This window comes from Terrapene carolina, unplaced genomic scaffold (assembly GCF_002925995.2).
Source record: "Terrapene carolina triunguis isolate 2854851 unplaced genomic scaffold, T_m_triunguis-2.0 Scaffold210, whole genome shotgun sequence".
In the NCBI taxonomy this organism is placed as follows: domain Eukaryota; kingdom Metazoa; phylum Chordata; order Testudines; family Emydidae; genus Terrapene; species Terrapene triunguis.
The window spans coordinates 5,808,574-5,827,994 of NW_020664561.1; the positions used below are offsets into that span (position 1 = coordinate 5,808,574).

General features: G+C 45.5%; 1 protein-coding gene across 1 annotated transcript in view; it reads right to left on the reverse strand.

The window, feature by feature from the left end:
• Positions 1–12,515: 12,515 nt before the first annotated feature.
• LOC112107381 (dimethylaniline monooxygenase [N-oxide-forming] 3-like) overlaps positions 12,516–19,421 on the reverse strand; it is a 28,904-nt gene continuing 21,998 nt past the window's right edge. The window contains exons 7-9 of the mRNA XM_024201052.3: positions 17,058–17,416; positions 16,681–16,753; positions 12,516–13,000 (exon numbers count right to left, since the gene is read on the reverse strand). Coding sequence (XP_024056820.1) covers positions 12,658–13,000; positions 16,681–16,753; positions 17,058–17,416 — 775 coding nt within the window. The 3' untranslated portion in view covers positions 12,516–12,657. The remainder of the gene's footprint in view (positions 13,001–16,680; positions 16,754–17,057; positions 17,417–19,421) is intronic.

Genomic DNA, 19,421 nt, shown 5'->3' on the forward strand with positions numbered 1-19,421 from the left:
GACTCCAGAGCACAAGCTCAGTGGAAGGAGAGGGACATAAGAGAAGGAGGCTCTGACTATGCTGGGGAGGTGGCCGTGAAGGGGTATGAGGTTAGGGCATGGTTAGGGGGACAGGATGAAGAGAATGGATGATTTGGGAACTTGGAGACATTTGGGGGACAGGAGATAACGTATGGGAGCTGCAGGATAGGCACAGGGGATCTATAATAACTATACTGTGCACTCCCAGAGCGCTCTCCACCCTCAGGGTGCATCACAAACATGAGTAACTGAACCCCCACAAGAATAGTGTAAGGCTAGAAATGGAGAAACTGAGGCATAGGCGGGCCAAATGAGTGGCCCAAGCTCAGAGCTCTGTGGCAGCACTGAGAGTGGGGCCCAGGTCTCCAGCTTCCTAGCCCTGTTCACGAGTGAGGGAATGTGACGTTGTGCAGTCTATATGGTTTTATAAAAACAATAAATAGTGAATATAATGTAACTGGAATAGTTTTATAAAAATATGATAGTGAATATAATGTAACTGGAATATGCTTCATGCAAAAGGTCTCTGGTAAGGTATCATTACAAAGCTTATAATCTACTGAGTGTGATCATCCTATTTGTATAAATGTACCACTCTTGTATCTGAAACTAGAAATATGAAATATAACTCTGAGGGCCTATTGTAATTATGCAAAGTGTGGGCCATTAATAGTGGTTTGGAATCTTGATGACTCCCATTAACCAGGACCATTGTCTGCAGATGGCTGTGTTTACCTGTTAGTCTTCCTGTATGTGTGTGTGCTGGCAAGTGGGCAATGAAGTCTTGCAGTGACATGTGATCATGTCACCTGAACTGGAATCCATCTTTAACCTGGTGCTTTTCCAGTGAGGGGGGGTGGAAACCCAGAGGGACAAAGGGTTCATGCCTTATGCAAAAGATATATAAAGGGGTGGAACAGAACAAAGAGGGGGAGGAGCCATCATGAAGAATCCGCTAGCTATCACCTGAGCTGGAACAAGAGCTGTACCAGGGGAAAGAATTGTGCCCAGGCCTGGAAGGTGTCCAGTCTGAGAAAAAGCTTACTGAAGCATCTCTGAGGGTGAGATTATCTGTATTCAGTTTGATTAGACATAGATTTGCGCATTTTATTTTATTTTGTTTGGTGACTTACTTTGTTCTGTCTGTTACTACCTGGAACCACTTAAATCCTATTTTCTATATTTAATAAAATCACTTTTTTCCTTAATTAACTCAGAGTATGTATTAATACCTGGGGGAGCAAACAGCTGTGCATCTCTCTCTATCAGTGTTATAGAGGGCGAACAATTTATGAGTTTGCCCTGCATAAGCTTTATGCAGGGTAAAACGGATTTATTTGGGTTTAGACCCCATTGGGAGTTGGGCATCTGAGTGCTAAAGACAAGCACACTTTTGTGAGCTGTTTTCAGGTAAACTTGCAGCTTTGGGACAAGTGATTCAGACGCTGGGTCTGTGTTGAAGCAGATGGGAGTGTCTGGCTCAGCAAGACAGGGTGCTGGAGTCCTGAGCTGGCAGGGAAAACAGAAGCAGGGGTAGTCTTGGTACGTCAGGTGGCAGCTGCCAAGGGGGTTTCTGTAATCCAACCCATCACAGGGAGTTTGGGGAGAAGGGTAGGGAGAAGGAAAGGAATTGAGAGCAGGATGCAGGGATGAGTGAGAGGCGAGGTGAAGGCTGGATTTAAGGAGGAATTGGGAGGAAGACTGAAGGAGCGGTAGGGAAGGTGCGCAGGAGGTCAAGGAGACTTCAGGAAAGGGAGGGAAACAGGGAACAAACGGAGGGTGAAAGAGGAGAGAAGACATGATGTGGGAGGGAAAATGAGAAAGTGAAGCGTGAGGACCAATCAGAATAGCTGTTTGAAAAGAAAGGAGAGCAGGAAAGAGATCAATGCAAGGGAAAAAACGCAGGATTCTACAGTAAACTGTGATCCAGGGAAAAGATACTGAAACGAGTGTAAGATCCAGCATACAAGGAAAGAAAGGGGCATGAAGGGAATGAAAAAAATGAAGAGACGGAGGAGTGAAACCAGGTGTCATTTGATTTCTATATTTTGGGGGCCAGCTCCAGCCAGGCCAACGGGGCCAGGTGGGGGGGGGGGGGGAAATTCCACACCTGCCCAAGGCTTGTAGTTTGGGGGGCAGCACCCCCCATGCCCTTCCTCCCCCAAACTACACCCTTTGCTGTGAAACCAGGAAAGACATGGGGCGGTAAAAATAAATGGATTTGGAGAAAGATTGCAAAAAACATACAAACACTGTTTGAGCTATACTAGGTGTGTATTCCCCCCAATCCTCTATTCATGATCCCACCTGACTGCTCCTATCCCATTGACTTGCCCCTTTATCCCCAAATGCAACCACCATTATGTGCCCCAAAACACAACTTTCATAGGTCTACCTGCTGTAACTACAAAAACAACAAGGAGTCTGGTGGCACCTTAAAGACTAAGGGATGTATTTGGGCATAAGCTTTCGTGGGTAAAAACCTCACTTCTTCAGATGCATCACCCTGCTGCAACTAGAGTCCCTCTCCACCTTGGGTTAGAGAACTAGAGGCAGCAGCTCAGAAAGTAATTGTAGTTTATAGCTAAGCCATGCTGTCCGAATCCCCTCCCCCCCATTTCTCCTCCTCCTATTTGGTCTTTCCATTTCTTACCTGTTTTTCCCTTCCCCTATGGAGCAGGCAAGCTGTCTCTTCACAGGCTGCTGAGTAGGAAGATTAACACACCCTAACAGAGCAAGGGGCTTTATACTTGGGAGGAGTTAACCTTTCCCTTTCACAGTGTGTATCTCACTGCTCAGACATGTGCCCTGTGGGCTCCTGGTAGAGAGGACCGAAACAGTCACTGGGAGTTTGGGCTCCGGAGGATCTGTCTTGTGAAGCCTGAATCAAAAAGCAAACCAGAAGCCTGGAGGTAGGGGAAATGGAAGCATAGTTTGTCTACACTGGGAAATTGACTGGAATAATTTTTCCCCACGTACACAAACCCTTAGAGCCCATTGGCAAGGTACTCTCATGACTCCTCTCAGCTCTGGGACCCTCACGGCTAAGTTTTTATTAATTTTGATACATTTATAATTAAATTCAATAGATGAATAAAAAAGAATATTGGACTGGGAATCCACCAAGGATCGTGTGTTGCCAACTCTTGTGAGTCTCCCAATAGTTGATGCTTGACTTAAAGCTCCAGCTCCTGGAATCAAGTGATTACGTGAGAAATCTCATTTTTCTGTTTGTTTAAAAGCAAGTTTCTTGCTCTCAGGGTTGCAGAGAAGCTGGAAAATGTGACCCAAATGTGCCCTCATGGCTCGAAAAAGCAAAAGGCGAATACAAAGTACAAAAAGATTGTCTCATTTTTGGTCTTTTGGGGTTGGCAATACTGAAATGAGAGTGTGAGCTCAGCTGGCACGGGTGGTTTGGACTCCAATTGACAGGTTCATTGTAGGTGTCTGGTAGTGACAATTAAGCAACTCTAAGCAGTGAAAGAAATATATAGTTAACCCTCCCCTCTGCTCCCAACAACCAAACTTCAGATCCACTGCACTTGAGCTCAAGTTACAATGTTTGGATCCATATTCAAATTTCCCTAGTGTGTAGCAGTATTCATAACCATCCCTGCACCCAACACACTGTATTACAGCCTGGATCACCTAAGTTGTACCTATATTGCATAACATACTCCCCCACATTCCTTACATACCAGCATACACAAACCCTCCTAGCTTTTGAGGCAGTGATCTGCTGCGGCTTGTATGTAAGGCTAGAATCCAGGAAGCTCCTGAATGCTAATCTCTGCTCTGCCACAGATGTGCTGTGATGCCTTGGATATGTTATATGACCATTGTCTCCTCTGAGAAGTGCTGAAAACACTGATCTACCTCACAGGGGTGTTGAGAGGTGTAAGAGAAGCAGACTCACCCCTGCGGCACCTCCTGCTGGTCATCCAGGGAATTAGCTCCCCAGCCTCTGGAGCGCCCTCTGCAGGCCAGTGATCCGCCTTGTCCTCTGCACTGGCCCCCCCGTGTCCCTCCCAGGACCCCGGTGCCCCTTGCTCTGGGTGCTGCCCCCTGGCAATACCCACACAGATCTGGGTCTCCCCTCCCTGGGGAACCCCCACCCACTATCCCCACCTTGCCTCAGCACCAGGCCACTGCCAGTCACCATCTAGCCCCCGCGCCCTGGGGCAGACTGCAGTATAGGCCACTCATCACTGGCAAGGGGGGTTTGGACCTGCTGCCTTGGCCTAGTCCTGGGCTGCCCTCTGCAACCCCCAGTACCCCTTGGCCTATTACCCACAGCCTGGGGCTATCCAGGCTGAAGCGCCCCAGCCTTTCCCCAGCCCTGCTCCACTCAGGTACCCTGTCTCAAGCACCCAGACCCTTCTCTCTCTGAGCACAGAGAGAGACTCTTAAGTGCCTGGCTCCCTGCCTCTTATATAGGGCCAGCTGGGGCCTGATTGGGGCATGGCCCAGCTGTGGCTACTTCCCCAATCAGCCCAGTAGCTTTTCCCTTTGCCCCAGCCCTCTGCCAGGGCTGTTTTAAACCCCTCAGGCAGGAGTGGGGTAACCACCCCGCTACAAGAGGCTTCATTAGTTAATATTGTCAGGTGCTCTGGAGTGGCTCATGAGTGGGTACCAACCTCAGGGCAGACTGTTACAAATCAGACCTCATCCCCCGCTCATTCCATCCCCCCTCCCTCTGTCGCTTGATCTCCCCACCCTCACTCACTCACTCATTTTCACCAGTCTAGCTCAGGGGGTTGGGATGCAAGAGGGAGTGAGGGTCTGGCTAGGGGTGTGGGCTCTGGGGCGGGGCCAGGGATGAGGGATTTGGGGTGCAGGAGGGGGCTCCAGGCTGGGGCTGAGGGGTTCGGAGTACGGGAGGGGGCTCTAGGCTGGGGCAGGGGTGCCGGGTCGGGGTGGGGGGAGTGAAGGCTTTGACTGGGGGTGAGGGCTCTGGGATGGGGCTGGGAATGAAGGGTTTGGGGTGCAGGAGGGTGCTCCAGGCTGGGATCAAGGGGTTCGCAGGGCGGGAGGGGGATCAGGGGTGGGGCTGGGGCAGAGGGTTGGGTCCTGGGAGGGGGTTGGGGTGCAGGCTTTGGGTGGCACTTACCTCAAGCAGCTCCCGGAAGCAGCCAACATGTCCCCCCTCCGGCTCCTACTTGGAGGCGCAGTCAGGCAGCACTGCGCGCTGCCCTGTCTGCAGGCGCTGCCCCCACAGTTCCCATTGGTCACAGTTCCCAGACAATGGGAGTTGTGGGGGCAGTGCTTGGGGTGAGGGCAGTGTGTGGAGCCCCTGGTTGCCCCTATACATAGGAGTCGGAGAGGGGACATGCTAGTTGCTTCCCAGGAGCTGCGCGGCGCTGACCGGAGCCTCCAGGATCCCTTTTTGACCGGGTGTTCCAGTCGAAAAACGGACACCTGGTCACCCTAAGCCAGTGGTGGCCAACCTGTGGCTCTGGAGCCACATGCGGCTCTTCAGAAGTTAATATGTGGCTCCTTGTATAGGCAGCGACTCCGGGGCTGGAGCTACAGGCACCAACTTTCCAATGTGCCGGGGGTGCTCACTGCTCAACCCCTGGCTCTGCCACAGGCCCTGCCTCTACTCCACCCCTTCCCACCCCCTCCCTTGAGCCTGCCATGCCCTTGCTCCTCCCCCTCCCTCCCAGAGCCTTCTGCATGCCACGAAACAGCTGATCAGGAGGTGCAGGGAGGGAGGGGGAGGCGCTGATCGGCGAAGCTGCCCGTGGGCAGGAGGTGCTGGGAGCGGGGTGGGGGAGCTGATGGGGGGCTGCTGACATATTACTGTGCCTCTTTGGCAATGTACATTGGTAAATTCTGGCTCCTTCTCAGCCTCAGGTTGGCCACCCCTGCCTAAGCTATGCATTTGTCAGTGTTCAATGAGGCCTAGGGGCCTTGGCATGAGCTGACATCTGGTCTGCCAGTGTCACAAGTGTCTGAACAGCACTCTGCTAATATAATGCTCTGTATAAGTGCACAGTTATTTTAGTTTCCTAGCTGTAGGTGGAACTGCCCTTTACACATTGCAATGCACCATTAGGGACATGTACTCCCTCACTATAAGCCAATTCCTAGGAAGCACAAGGACATCAGTATAATTCCACCTTCCAAGGGAAGTCATTCACATCACAGGTTTTTAAAGTTGATAGTTTTTATGAGGAGAAGCGATCACTTTTTTATTACTTTCCTCTGTGACATCACTAGTGTGCCTGGCAACATGTAGACCAATAGAAAGATACTGTTCTTATCTCCAGGAGTGGGAAGAGCGCCCAACGAATCACTGGGGCAAGAATCTCTGGGGCGGGAATGGCGGGGGGGGGGCATGTTAGGGAGAAAAACACTTAGCAACAGGAGACATGCAGACCTAGAAAATGTTGGGATTTTAACAATCAATTCCTGTTCTCTTTCCTACAAGAACAAGCATAGGAGTGGGGCGGGTCTGGGGTGCAAGGCTGTGGAAGGAAAATTGAGGCAATGTGGGGGAGGAGGCAGCAGGGCCCGGGTGTGATGGGGAGGGCCCAGGGAGGCAGCAGGGGCCAGGGCAATGGGGAGGATGGGCGGGGGACTGGGGGAGGCAGTGGGGACCAAGAGTGCCAAAATACAAGTTCGCCCAGGGCACCATTTCCCCTAAGGCTAGCCCTGAGCAAGCATAGTATCATAGGACTGGAAGGGACCTTGAGAAGTCCAGTCCCCTGGACTTACGATAGGACTAAGTATTATCATTCTAGACCATCCCTAACAGGTGTTTGTCTAACCTGCTCTTAAAAATCTCCAATGATGGAGATTCCACAACCTCCCTATGCAATTTATTCCAGTGTTTAACCACCCTGACAGTTAGGAGCAACAGAGGGTCCTGTGGCACCTTTAAGACTAACAGCGCTGCTTCTGTTAGTCTTAAAGGTGCCACAGGACCCTCTGTTGCTTTTAACAGATTCAGACTAACACAGCTACCCCTCTGATACCTGACAGTTAGGAAGTTTTTCCTAGTGTCCAACCTAAACCACCCTTGCTGCAATTTAAGCCCATTGCTTCTTGTCCTATCCTCAGAGGTTAAGAAGAACAATTCTTCTCTCTCCTCCTTGTAACAACCTTTTAGGTACTTGAAAACTGTTATGTGCCCTCTCAGTCTTTTCTTTTCCAGACTAAACATGCCCATTTTTTTCAATCTTCCCTCATGGGTCACGTTTTCTAGATCTTTAATCATTTTTGTTGCTCTTCTCTGGACTTTCTCCAATTTGTCCACATCTGTCCTGAAATGTGGCACCCAGAACTGGACACAACACTCCAGCTGAGGCCTAATCAGCACGGAGTAGAGTGGAAGAATTACTTCTCGTGTCTTGCTTACAACACTCTTGCTAATACATCCTAGAATTATCTTTGCTTTTTTTTTTTGCAACAGCATTACACGGTTGACTCATATTTAGCTTGTGGTCCACTCTGACCCCCAGATCCCTTTCCGAAGTACTCCTTCCCATTTTGTATGTGTGCAACTGATCGTTCCTTCCTAAGTGGAGTACTTTGCATTTGTCCTTATTGAATTTCATCCTATTTACTTCAGACCATTTCTCCAGTTTGTCCAGATCATTTTGAATTTTAATCCTATCCTCAAAAGCACTTGCAACACCTCCCAGCTTGGTATCGTCCGCAAACTTTACAAGTGTACTCTCTATGCCATTATCTAAATCATTGATGAAGACATTGAACAGAATCGGACCCAAAACTGATCCCTGCGGGACCTCACTCATTATGCCCTTCCAGCATGACTTTGAAGCACTGATAACTACACTCTGGGAATGGTTTTCCAACCAGTTTTGCACCCACCTTATAGTAGCTCCATCTAGGTTGCATTTCCCTAGTTTGTTTATAAGAAGGTCATGCGAGACAGTGCTTCCCCCCATCCACAAGGCTTGTTACCCTGTCAAAGAAAGCTATCAGGTTGGTTTGACACAATTTGTTCTTGACAAATCCATGCTGACTGTTACTTATTACCTTATAATCATCTAGATGTTTGCAAATTGATTGCTTAATTATTTGCTCCATTATCTTTCTGGGTACAGAAGTTGAACTAACTGGTCTGTAATTCCCTGGGTTGACCTTATTTCCCTTTTCATAGATTGGCACTATATTTGCCCTTTTCCAGTCTTCTGGAATCTCTCCCGTCTTCCGTGACTTTTCAAAGATAATCACTAATGGCTCAGATATCTCCTCAGTCAGCATGACACAGAGCATCTTAGTTGACATATCAGGATCAAACCAGGATCTCCAAAGCTAAAAGCCTGAGCTTTTACAGCTTGAGTTAAAGAGACAGCCCCTCAAGTTGGGAGCTGTAACAATTCATGTCCTCTGTAGATCAGCACAGAGGGGGATCTGTAACACACATGCTCACCAGTGAGTAACCTGAATATTATATTTGGCTAAGCGAGTGCAGCCCAGATTTTAATATACCTGGGTTAATGTCCAGAGTAATGAAGATCCAGTATAAACCTGATTTCACTGGCTGTCAAAAAATCTCTACATTCGCTTCTCTCTTATTATTTTTAATCTCCATCAATTTTTTATCACTACCAAGGGCTTCTGTTATTGACTTTACTGCTCTCCTGGTTTCTGCCACCATTTCTGCCAGACTTCTAGAATTTAGTGCTACCTGGGCACGACTGGTTTCATCTCTATCCCCAGCATCCCACCCCAAAACAGCTTCAGATACACACTGAATAGGAGCGTTGGGGAGATGAAACCCCCACCGGGCCTTCCATCAGGGAAGGTGAAACATTGCCTAAAAGAGTGGACCTACTGCAGAGTGATTCCATCCTCCCACTAGATCCCTTAGACAGGTCACTGCACATCATGACCAAGGACTAGTGAAAGAACTAAGGAAACGAGTATGGGCAGAGGATCTGTCCATTGCCAGAGGGAGATCATTGGCCAGAGAAATTGGTATAGTTCCTAGACAGCTCCTAGGCCTAAATCCAGACTGGTAAGGATCCCAGAAATGAGAAGAACTGGAGGTAGTGTTGAAGTTGGTTCCCTCCATTCTTCTCTATAACCGTCCTCAGGATGGGAGGGTCTGAGGCAGAGGAAGACATGATGAGAACGTTAGTGAGAACTGAGGGTCTCTTGAGCAGTATGAAAACAGGTGAGTCAGGTGTGAGAACAGAGAGGTGTCCTAGTTGGAGAGCGAACATAGTAGTGAGGGCTTCACCCTTGGGAGGTGAGTGACTAAAGGGATGGAAGGATGAGGGAGATGTGGGTGAGTTTTAAGAGAATGGCTGGGTGATGTGGTTATCTGGTGCATGAGAGAAACAGATGTAAATTACGCGTATGTGCGAGAGAGAAAGAGACCAGTCAGATAACAGTCTCATTAACTACATAGTCCTGATCCATCTTCCGAACACTGTCCAGCCTGTGCTCTGAATAAATAGTGTGTGATCATCTAACTGAAAACAGTGTCATAATGCAAATGCTCAAGGGAGTTGGGTTCAAGTTGCCCAGCCAACCCAAATTCTGCCATTTCCCGAATTCTGAGCGCTTGACTTTGCAAACATAATGTTCCTTTAATGTAGTCTCTCTGTGTGTAACTTCCTAGGTTAGAGCAAGCTGAAAAAATGGCAATTCCATGATGCAGGATGGATGAAGTGTCCCTTGCTTGGGTACCCTTCTGCAGCAGGCCATAGCATAATAAGTGCACCTGACTCAGTTTCCCCTCCAGTGGTTCCCAGAAACTCCACGAACAGGCATTCTTGCCTAAATAATACCCCTCCTTGGGGACACTATTACAAAAACATAGCGCAAGTAGTCCATAATGAAAGTCCCAGACCTCAGTGCATTTATCACCCCCAGTTCACGCAGTCCTGTGACCCCCTGCCATATTTTAAGTCCTTATTCCAACACACCAGGGTGTTAGATCTGCTCAACAAAACGGTTGTAAGAATTTTCCAACCTGAGCAAAACAACATATGTTTCACCAACCTCATTATGAGAAACTGCTGAACTGTTTTGGCTGAAATTTTCTAAGAAAAATTCAGCCCGAGCCAGACACCCAAAATGGAAAAGATCAGTCAAAATAGTTAAAGGTTGGCAAAGCAAAAAGCAACTGAAAACAGGATCTTATAAAGGAAAGTGCTGGGCAACCTTAACCACAGGCAGTTTCTAGCTTTCGTTCTTGGAGAGAAACACTTGAAAGAGTGACAAGTTCATCCTAAAATATCAAAAAACAGAAGGCAAATGAAACGCTCATGAAATTGGGGTGCAGGAGGGGGTGAGGGCTCCGTGGCTCCCAGTCGACGGCGCTTACTCCCACCTCCGCTGGTGGAGTAAGAGTGTTGATTCAGCGATCGATTGTCGCGTCCCGACGAGACGCGATAATTCGATCCCCGAGAGATCGATTTCTACCCGCCGATTCAGGCGGGTAGTGTAGACCTAGCCTTAGAGAGTTATACCAGTATAACCATATTGGTTTAAATTCACACCCTACCTTATATTGAAATAACCTTTTCATGTAGACATGTCCTAAGGCACCTCTACTGTGCAATTTACTAGGCTCTCTTCTGGTACCTTCAAAACAGTTGTGGGAGCAGTTTAGGTGAGAAGTTATTAATTTGCAGATGAAATTATGCTATCCGCTACCTAGACTTCCAAACGTGTCCCTGCTCCCTTCCCACAAACAGTGTTTTAAAAAAATCAAATCCCTAAAACATAATTAAACCAAATACTTTGAACTGAATCCAAATGCAGAGCTGGGGCCAGAGTCTTCTCTTGCTTCCCTTAGTGCATATGCTGTTGCCAGCCTCTACCCTTCCAGAGGCTTATCTGAATCTCTCACCACCCTGCGAGGTTTTCCCATCCAATGCACATTTAGTACATCCCATCCTCTTGGTATAAATCATCATCCTTTTGCCCTAGCGCCAATCACTATAATCGACATCCTAGTCCCTCACTTTACACAATACTACAGTTGCTAGCTACATAAACCCTTCGTAATAAATAATTCATTGTTTCCTAGCTGAGAAAGAATCAGGAAACCAGTGAAAAGATTCCAATACATTTTAATTTCAATATTGTAATTGACTTTAAAAAAACAAAACAAAACTGGTGCCTTGTACAATAGGGGCCTGATCCAATGTCCATTGAAGTCAATGGGGGGAGGGGTGTCTTTCCATTGAGTTCCATGGTGATTAGCTCAGGCTGTAAGTGAAGGGAGAAGAGACGCAATGAATGTAATCCCACCGCGGAACATCTGGGCATGCATCTGGTTTAAACATGACTGGGCATAAACCTCCCTCTTCTGTCTGGGTGAATGAGGATCTGACCACAGCATTCAGTCAGAAGCAGGAGATACTGGATAGCTAACAACAGCCTGTGTTCTAGACTGAACAGCTTCAGATAATAATGTTGATTGGTTCATATATGGTGCCTTTCATACAAAGAATGCAAAGCACTTTACAAAGCAGTCCCTGCTTTACAGATAAAAATCAACACACACGCAAGTAGCATGGTTTCCCCTCTGATTGCAGTGTAAACATACCCCCGGTCTCTTGCTCTAACTAGTAGATCACACTGCTTCAAGGGAATATTTATCCAAATGAAAAAGAAGATTCTGGGGGCTTTTACTAAATCATGACTGGGGAAAGGTGGAGAACAACAATTTTGCTGTCAAGCCCTCGCTGACGAGTTGAGAGAAGTTCTCTCTAAACACAGCAGGAAACTGGATATTTTGTTTACCCCACCCCAGTTAGGCTAGTTATTTTGATAGCTCTGTAGTGTATGCATTTCAGATTGTTTGGTAAGAGGCAGATGCTGCAGCTGAACATGCTGTTAGAGAGAATTATTACAAGACCCAATCGAAATTTTCTCACTGAAAGATTTTTTTCAACAAAAAATGGCTTTTTGACCAAAACAAATTTTTCCACAAATATTTTTACTGTGGTTAAAATGTTTATTTTGGTTGAAATTTTTTTTTTGAGAGTATAACTTCCCCGTCCTGCCCAAGTGCGCAAAACAGGTTCTCATAAAAACAATTGGGTTTTGAAAACCAAACATTTTTTTAACTAAAAATTGTTTTTGAAGACTGAAAAAATTTTGGTTTCATTTTTTCAATGAGAGACAAAAAATTTCAGTGGGGAAACATAAAACTATAAAAACAATTTTAAAAAACAATTTCCCGTGAAAAATAATTGTCATTTTTTGACTAGCTCTAAGTTATCACACTACTGAATACTCTAGATGTGAAGGCCTTGGGGTTTAAGAAAACATGGAGATAACATCTTATTTATCTCAATATTCCCCTTGTAATGAGTCTGTTCTTTCAGTATTTCCTAGGATACAAACAGAAGAGCACAAATCAGGTAATGCTCATTGACACCAAAAGAACATCTGGCACTGACTTCTATGGAGCGATGTCAGTTTACACAGCAGAGGCTGTGGCCCATTGAGTTTATACATGCACGTGTGGTATATCTATCTATCTATCTATCTATCTATCTATCTATCTATCAACATCTCTATCTGCACACATGGTAGGTCAGAACCGATATGAAGTAGTAGGATTCCCTCCTCTCCTTTCTCAGGAAGAATTTTCCTTTCTATTCACTAATTTCATGTTGAGAGCCTTAAAATTGTTGATTAGTTAAACATCAGAAAAACAGCAAGAAGGAGAAGAGGGAGCGCAAGTATTCTAAGCAAATTCAAGACGGGGAAATGTTTCTGAGAATCATGTACGACTCGGGTCCTCGTAGCCTTCAGCGTCCGGTCCCACTGGGTCAGGATGGCATTTCTGGCTCCATCCCACTTCCCCGGTCCCATCAGACAAAACTGGTATGGACTGCATGGGCCAAAGTACACTTCCAGGGCCAGCCTTGGATCCGTCAGGAACAGCAGTGGAAAATTGGGCTTCACACCAATAGCAGAGGCGAGTTCATCCATGTAGGAAATATAATCTGTCTGTAGGGTATTGCTCTGCCCATACCTTAAGGTGGGAAGGGAGAAGATATAATACATTGCTGAGTACAGTATTGTTGTACTCAGTATTGTTGTAGAAAAAAGGCATTTGGTTAATGGACACAAGGTTAACTCTGCACTTCTATATGGTGGTAGAAGGGATAGCTACACCTTGGAGTATATCTATTGTTGCTGTGATGCGGTATGCTATTGTTGCACAGAAATACTGCGGCAAACACATTTAACTCGCTGCAATCTTACGTCTCATTGCCTCAGTGAGAGTTTTCCCTGAGTGAGGGTTGCAGGGACTGGGGCTGCTCTGAATAAGCTACTTCTAAGACCTGTTCAGAAGGGGTGATTTCATGTGTTTGATATACAGAATTGGACTGTGACTGGATTACATCTGAAAAGGGCCAGTCTGATACTGCTGGAGAGTGAAGCCTTATATTTGTTAACAGAAGACATGCAGCGTGGACAACTACAGTGTAGGTCTCCCCCCCCCCCCCCAAGCCCCTCACTTGTGTGCTTCATCTGGGAGCTGGTGGGCCCTGTTCCAAGGGTGAGAAGGTATTCTGTTCTCAACCTTGGCCTCTGTGCTGCAGGTGTCACTAAAGCAGCCAGTGTAACGGGCCTAATGGGGGGGGATTTGGAATCCAAGCAGGAAAGAGAGGCAGAGGCAATCTAGAGGTCAAATTATGTTTTATCTCAATCAGTTGGGGAAATGTAGAAATCAGTTAAGTGGCGAATAATCACAAGTAAATCAGTTAGTTGTTTTAGCAGGAACTACTATTTAGGGTTACGCCGTAACCTACGGTAAACAATCACTGTTATCTACTGTCTATTGACTATCACTATCTTAATTAAACTCTTGTTATAGGCAATAATTAATGAAATAACAGAATTTTGAATTAGAAAATACAATGCACCAGAACATAAACCCCACCATTGTATGTTCCCTGGTCAGTTTCTTATTTGCAGCCTCTGTAAGCCCAGGGTTTGGAGTAGAGATTCTTAGGATGTTTAGTTATATATTGAGCAAGTCTCTTGTGCAATCTTTGTTCACTGTTCTAAGATTCAGCTTAAATAAAGGCATGTATGTACTCCTTGATGCGATGTGCTGGCTTCTTGATTGAACAATTCTCTCTCCCCTCCTTTCTGGCTTACAGTCCCTTTGCTCAGACATTTTCTCTATTCCTGTCACTTCACCTCGTCTACCTTAAGATGTTTTGTTTTACATCATTATTATTTTCTTACTTGCGCTACAGCTCACTTCCTCCTTGTTTCTTAAGTTTGTGTCCCTTTAATTAGAGTTTATCTTTTACTGCTGCTTATTTCCCCCACATTCATTCTTGCTTTACCTTTCTCACAGTTTTCTAACACTCTTTTTCTAATAATTTCTTAGATTACTTAGAGACATAGTCCTTTTTCCTCGTTTAACTGCATTTTTCTTCCTTTAACTTTTCCTCTTTTCCCTGTGTACCACTATCTTGCCTCTTTCTAGGTCCTGTCCCTGTTGTGGCTCTCCCTTCTCTTCTTGTGATCTCTGTCTTTCTTGCCCTTCCTGAACTGGACTTTCTTCCTTTCAGCTCTGTTCCTATTGCCCCTCCGATGATGCAACTTAGCCTATCCATTGGCTCCCCACTTCCTGCATCCCTTCTTCTCTGGTGCCAGTCACTGCCTCACTCACTACTAGCCTTGCTCTCTTCCACTGCTCTTTTGCCCCAGCAGCCTCCAGTGCAGATGTGGTGTTACACCAGCATGACAGGGGTACTCTGCACTATTGTGGCCCTGAGGCCCCAAACTCTTTCTATTCTATGCCTTCTTGGATCCTGAGGACACATCCCATGGCAACACTACGATCTGGCTTTGTAAGGGATGCAAAAGCAAGTACTTTGGCTGGCAGGATTACTACAAATAAGACCACACTCTGTTAACTCCAGCAACAGTTGTCCATTTGTTATAGATCATGTGATTCTCTCACCTCATATGTTAAAGGTGACGTAAGCTCGTGAGCAGATAGGCAGAGTTGCCAACTCTCCAGGATTGTCCTGGAGTCTCCAGGAATTAAAAATTAATCTTTAATTAAAGATTATGTCATGTGATAAAACCTCCAGGAATTTGTCCAACTGAAATTGGCAACCCCACCAGCCAGGGAGTTCAAATAAAGCCCTAACGCTAGTTCAGTTCAAGTCCCTTTCTTCAGGGCCAGCTTTCTCAACAGAAAGAAGATTCCAAAACAGGATCAAAGTAACAGAGAACACTTGGTAACAACTGACAGCTTTCCAGCTGACGGCAAGCTGGGAGGGGAGAGGACATCTCCTGCACTTAGGTAGGCTCTCTTGCGACAGCTTCCCTTTCTTTTATAGCCCCACCCTGAATCAATCACATAATGGGCAGAGAACCAGAGGGAAGTCGTGAAGATCAAAGGTATAACTGGGTTCAAAAAAGAATTAGAGAAGTTTCTGGAGCATAGGTCCATCAATGGCTTTAGCCAGGACAGCCAGGTATGCAACCCCATGTTCTGGGTGTACCTAAACCTCTCACTGCCAGAAGCTCGGAGTGGATCACTCCATAAATTTCCCTGTTCTGTTCATTGCCCCGAAGCACCTGGCACTGGCCACTGTTGGAAGACAGGATATTGGGCCAGACAGACCTATGGTCTGACGCAGTATGGCCATTCTTATTTTCTGCTTGTAACCCCTTCCATGAGTTAAGGAGTGCCTGTATACTTTGTCCCTGGTGAGAAGATGCCTATAATAATGGACTGACCCCCCAGACTGGAACTAACCTTGCTGGTCGGGAACTGAATTTGCATTTTGCAGGGAATTCCATGATTTTGAAAAAATCATTAATTCTGAATTGGAATGAAATGTCAAATTTCAAATTTTGCCGCAAAATGAAAATTTTTAGCTACAGATCAAGGTTGTATTTTGATTTTGACTCTGTTTTATGTTGACGTTTATAAAATAACACAAAAATGTAAAAACATTAAAAACTTAACATAAAATAAAAATAAATACATTTCAAAATTGAAAACTCAGAAAGTTCCAGTCCAATAAGGTTGGATTTTGACTGTCAGAAATGACACACTCTCATGGAACGTTTCAAGTTTAACAGATCCACATTTTCTGACAGAAAAACGCCCCACTGGAAATTTTTTGACCAGGTATGTACCCAATACAACTCCTGCCGAAGTAAAGGGAAATGCTTCTATTTACTTTAATGAGGGCTGGGTCAGGCCTGTAAACAGGATTCTCCACCATTCTGAGGGCAGCTATGCACTATCAGAGTGAGAGAGGTTCAGAACAATGGGGTGTGTGTGTTTGGGGGGTGCTGAATGCTTGTTGAGGAGGCCACAGAATTTTTAATGATCCTGAACCTGGTGCTGCAGAAGTTTTTTCTCTGTTATATTTGTTCGGTGGGCCAAATAGGGGAGAACCCAAGTTCCCAGGCTGAGGAGAGCACGTGATATACAATATTTGGGATGTGTGCTGGGGTGGGAAGTGGGAGTTTAAAAGAGTGGCTCCTTGGAAAAAGCCACTTGCTTATTGGATGGCAGGTTGTCATAATGTATCGGACAGAGCGTATGCATTACAGAGATCAGACCATAACATTATGTCGGGTTTATACAGAAAAGACAGGCCGTGGTGGCCTTTTTCATGCACCCAGAGCACGGAGGGCTACTTGAGAAGTGCACTTTGCACATACCATTTGAGCTTTTTCCCCATTTTTTCATCAATATCTTCCATCATGTCATTCACTGGGGGAAGCTTATATAACCCTAGAAAAGAACAGGTACAAGGTCACTAGTTTATTCCATCTCCTAATTAATAAGATACTCTTCCAGCCCCTCACCCATGCACTCAGTTAAACCAGCCATACTCCCACTGATCTACAACTTCTGGGGTGAGCAGGCCTAGCAAATCCCATGAGGTCTGCAGGTGCACAAATGAACGCCTGCTTCTCTTTTTGGACCAGATCCCCAGCTTGAATCTGCAAGGAATTATAGGTTGCATAGCAATGCTAGTTCTCACAGACAAGCTCATCTGGGACAGTTCTCCGCCCCCCTATTTCCCTTCACCTACCCTTAAACACCCTTATAGCCCAGCGAGCTTGGAGATCTGATGTTGGAATAATTGCACCAAGCGACTGGACCAGGCCAATGACAGCCATGGTTGGCTTCTCGAGTCGAGGAGGAAGGATGCCCTTGTACAAAGTGACCTCGTTGTCTCTGCATTTGATGATAGCGTTGTCTTCCATGAAGGGGTAGGAGTAGCTGTAGCCTGTTGCAAAGATGACAAAATCAACGTTTTCCTGCACAGTCCCATCCTGAAATATAGCTGAGGTTTCCGTGAATTCCTTCACATTGGGTTTCACCACCACTGTTCCACATGTGATGCGGCTTGGGAGATCATCATTGAACACTGGCTCTTTACGGCTGGTTCTATAAAGAAAGAAAAGCACAGAAGCCTGTAGTGGGGGGAAGGATAGCCCAGTGGTTTGAGCATTGGCCTGCTAAACCCAGGGTTGTGAGTTCAATCCTTGAGGGGGCCATTTAGGGAACTGGTGTAAAAAAAAAAAAATCTGTCTGGGGATTGGCCCTGCTTTGAGCAGGGGGTTGGACTAGATGACCGCCTGAGGTCCCTTCCAACCCTGATATTCTATGATAAAGTGCTTCCTGGCTAGGAGAAGCAGAGAGATCACTGTGTTTCTGTATGCGAATGTCAGGAAAAGGCGCTAACCCTTTTTCCTTGAGCCTATGGTTACCCATCGCCAGCGCTCCACAGTAGAAATTCCTGTACTTGCCAGCTTGCTACCTCCCAACACTAGTGCTCAGGCATGAGCTGATTTACATGGCATTGCTGGAGTACCTCTTCTTTTATTTGTAATGTAAGGCTGCAGACAGGATCACTTTAGCAATGAAGGGTTTTATTCTTTAAAGCTCAAGGAACCGTCTTTCTCATAGTAATCGCTTTAAGGCTGAATAAATAATTCGCAATTAATTTAGAATCTTTCTTTTGCTTATGGGATATCCATGAATGGATCACGATTTCCTCAGAATCTACCATTTTAAATTATTCAACAGTCTTTTTTTGTGTTTTAAAAATACCCAACCTATGGCTGGATTGGAAACAGTGCTTCGCAAGTCGTTTGTATTCTAAATTTGCTATTTGAACCTAGATTTGGTCAGATAAGTCACATGGTATTGTTTGTGTTCCCTGGTAAACTGGGGCATAAGTAATTCTGGCATGAATGCTCATAGGCATGAATTTAAAAGCCAGTTTCCACAAACAGGTCTGCATGCAATTTTGAAGTTTCCTTTACAAAAATATTGGTACCAATAAACTCATTTTTGTGGGACAGGGAAACATCGTTTGGTCTGTGTTTGTACAGCACCCAGCACAATGGAGTCCTGAGCCAGGACTAGGGCTTCTAGGTACTACTGTGATACACATGATCAATGAATATTTGTGAGAGACAAAACACATAAATATTGACAAATCAAATTCATTTAAAATTTGAATAAAACAATTTTTTTTCAGTATTTGGCCAACTTTGAGTTCTAATAATCTGGACACTATCTTTTTATATGTATTATAATTGACATTTAATTATGAGAGAAACAAGGTGGGGGAGGTAATATCTTTTATTGGACCGACTTTCTGCTTGTGAAAGAGAGAAGCTTTCATGCTACACCTAGCGTTTCTGGTCTGGAAAAGGTAATCCGGTGAACATTCTGATGACCTCTTCCATATTGAAGAAGAGCTCTGTGTAAGCTTGAAAGCTTGGCTTTTTCACCAATAGAAGTTGGTCCAATAAATGATATTTTCTCATCCATCTTGTCTCTCGCAAATCCTGGGACCTCATGGTTGCAACAACACTGCATACATCACATAATTACAGCTGTTCCTTGAAATAGGATCTGCTAACTCACTTTTGAGATTTGGTGACATCACTGTAGTAGTGTATCTAGTTGAAAAAAAACCCTATTGTTGCCAGGGTTTGAGTTACTCTACCCTAAACAATGAGATTGGGTCCACTGATCTCCATATACTGGACAACGTATGGAATACTGCACGTTTCCCATTCTTTCAGCTAGAGCTAAAACTAAGATCATCCTCATGGTGCAATGAGGTTTAAAAGCAAAGTCTGTCCAAACATGGACTTCACTGGCATTCTGAAGTCCCTGCCAACACATGGGGCGTTTCAGAAGTAAATTAATCCTTGAATTACCTACTAAAGGTAGTGATGTGTTTTTGGATTTAGGCAAAGACGTGGACGTTGTTTAGAAAAGTATGCAGTGTAATTGTAGCTGTGTCAGTCTCAGGATATTGGGGAGACAAAGTTGGGGGAGAGAATATCTTTTATTGGGCCAACTTCTGCTGGTGAGAGAGACAAGCTTTCGAGACACACAGAGCTCTTCTTCAGTGTAAGCTCAAAACTGTCTC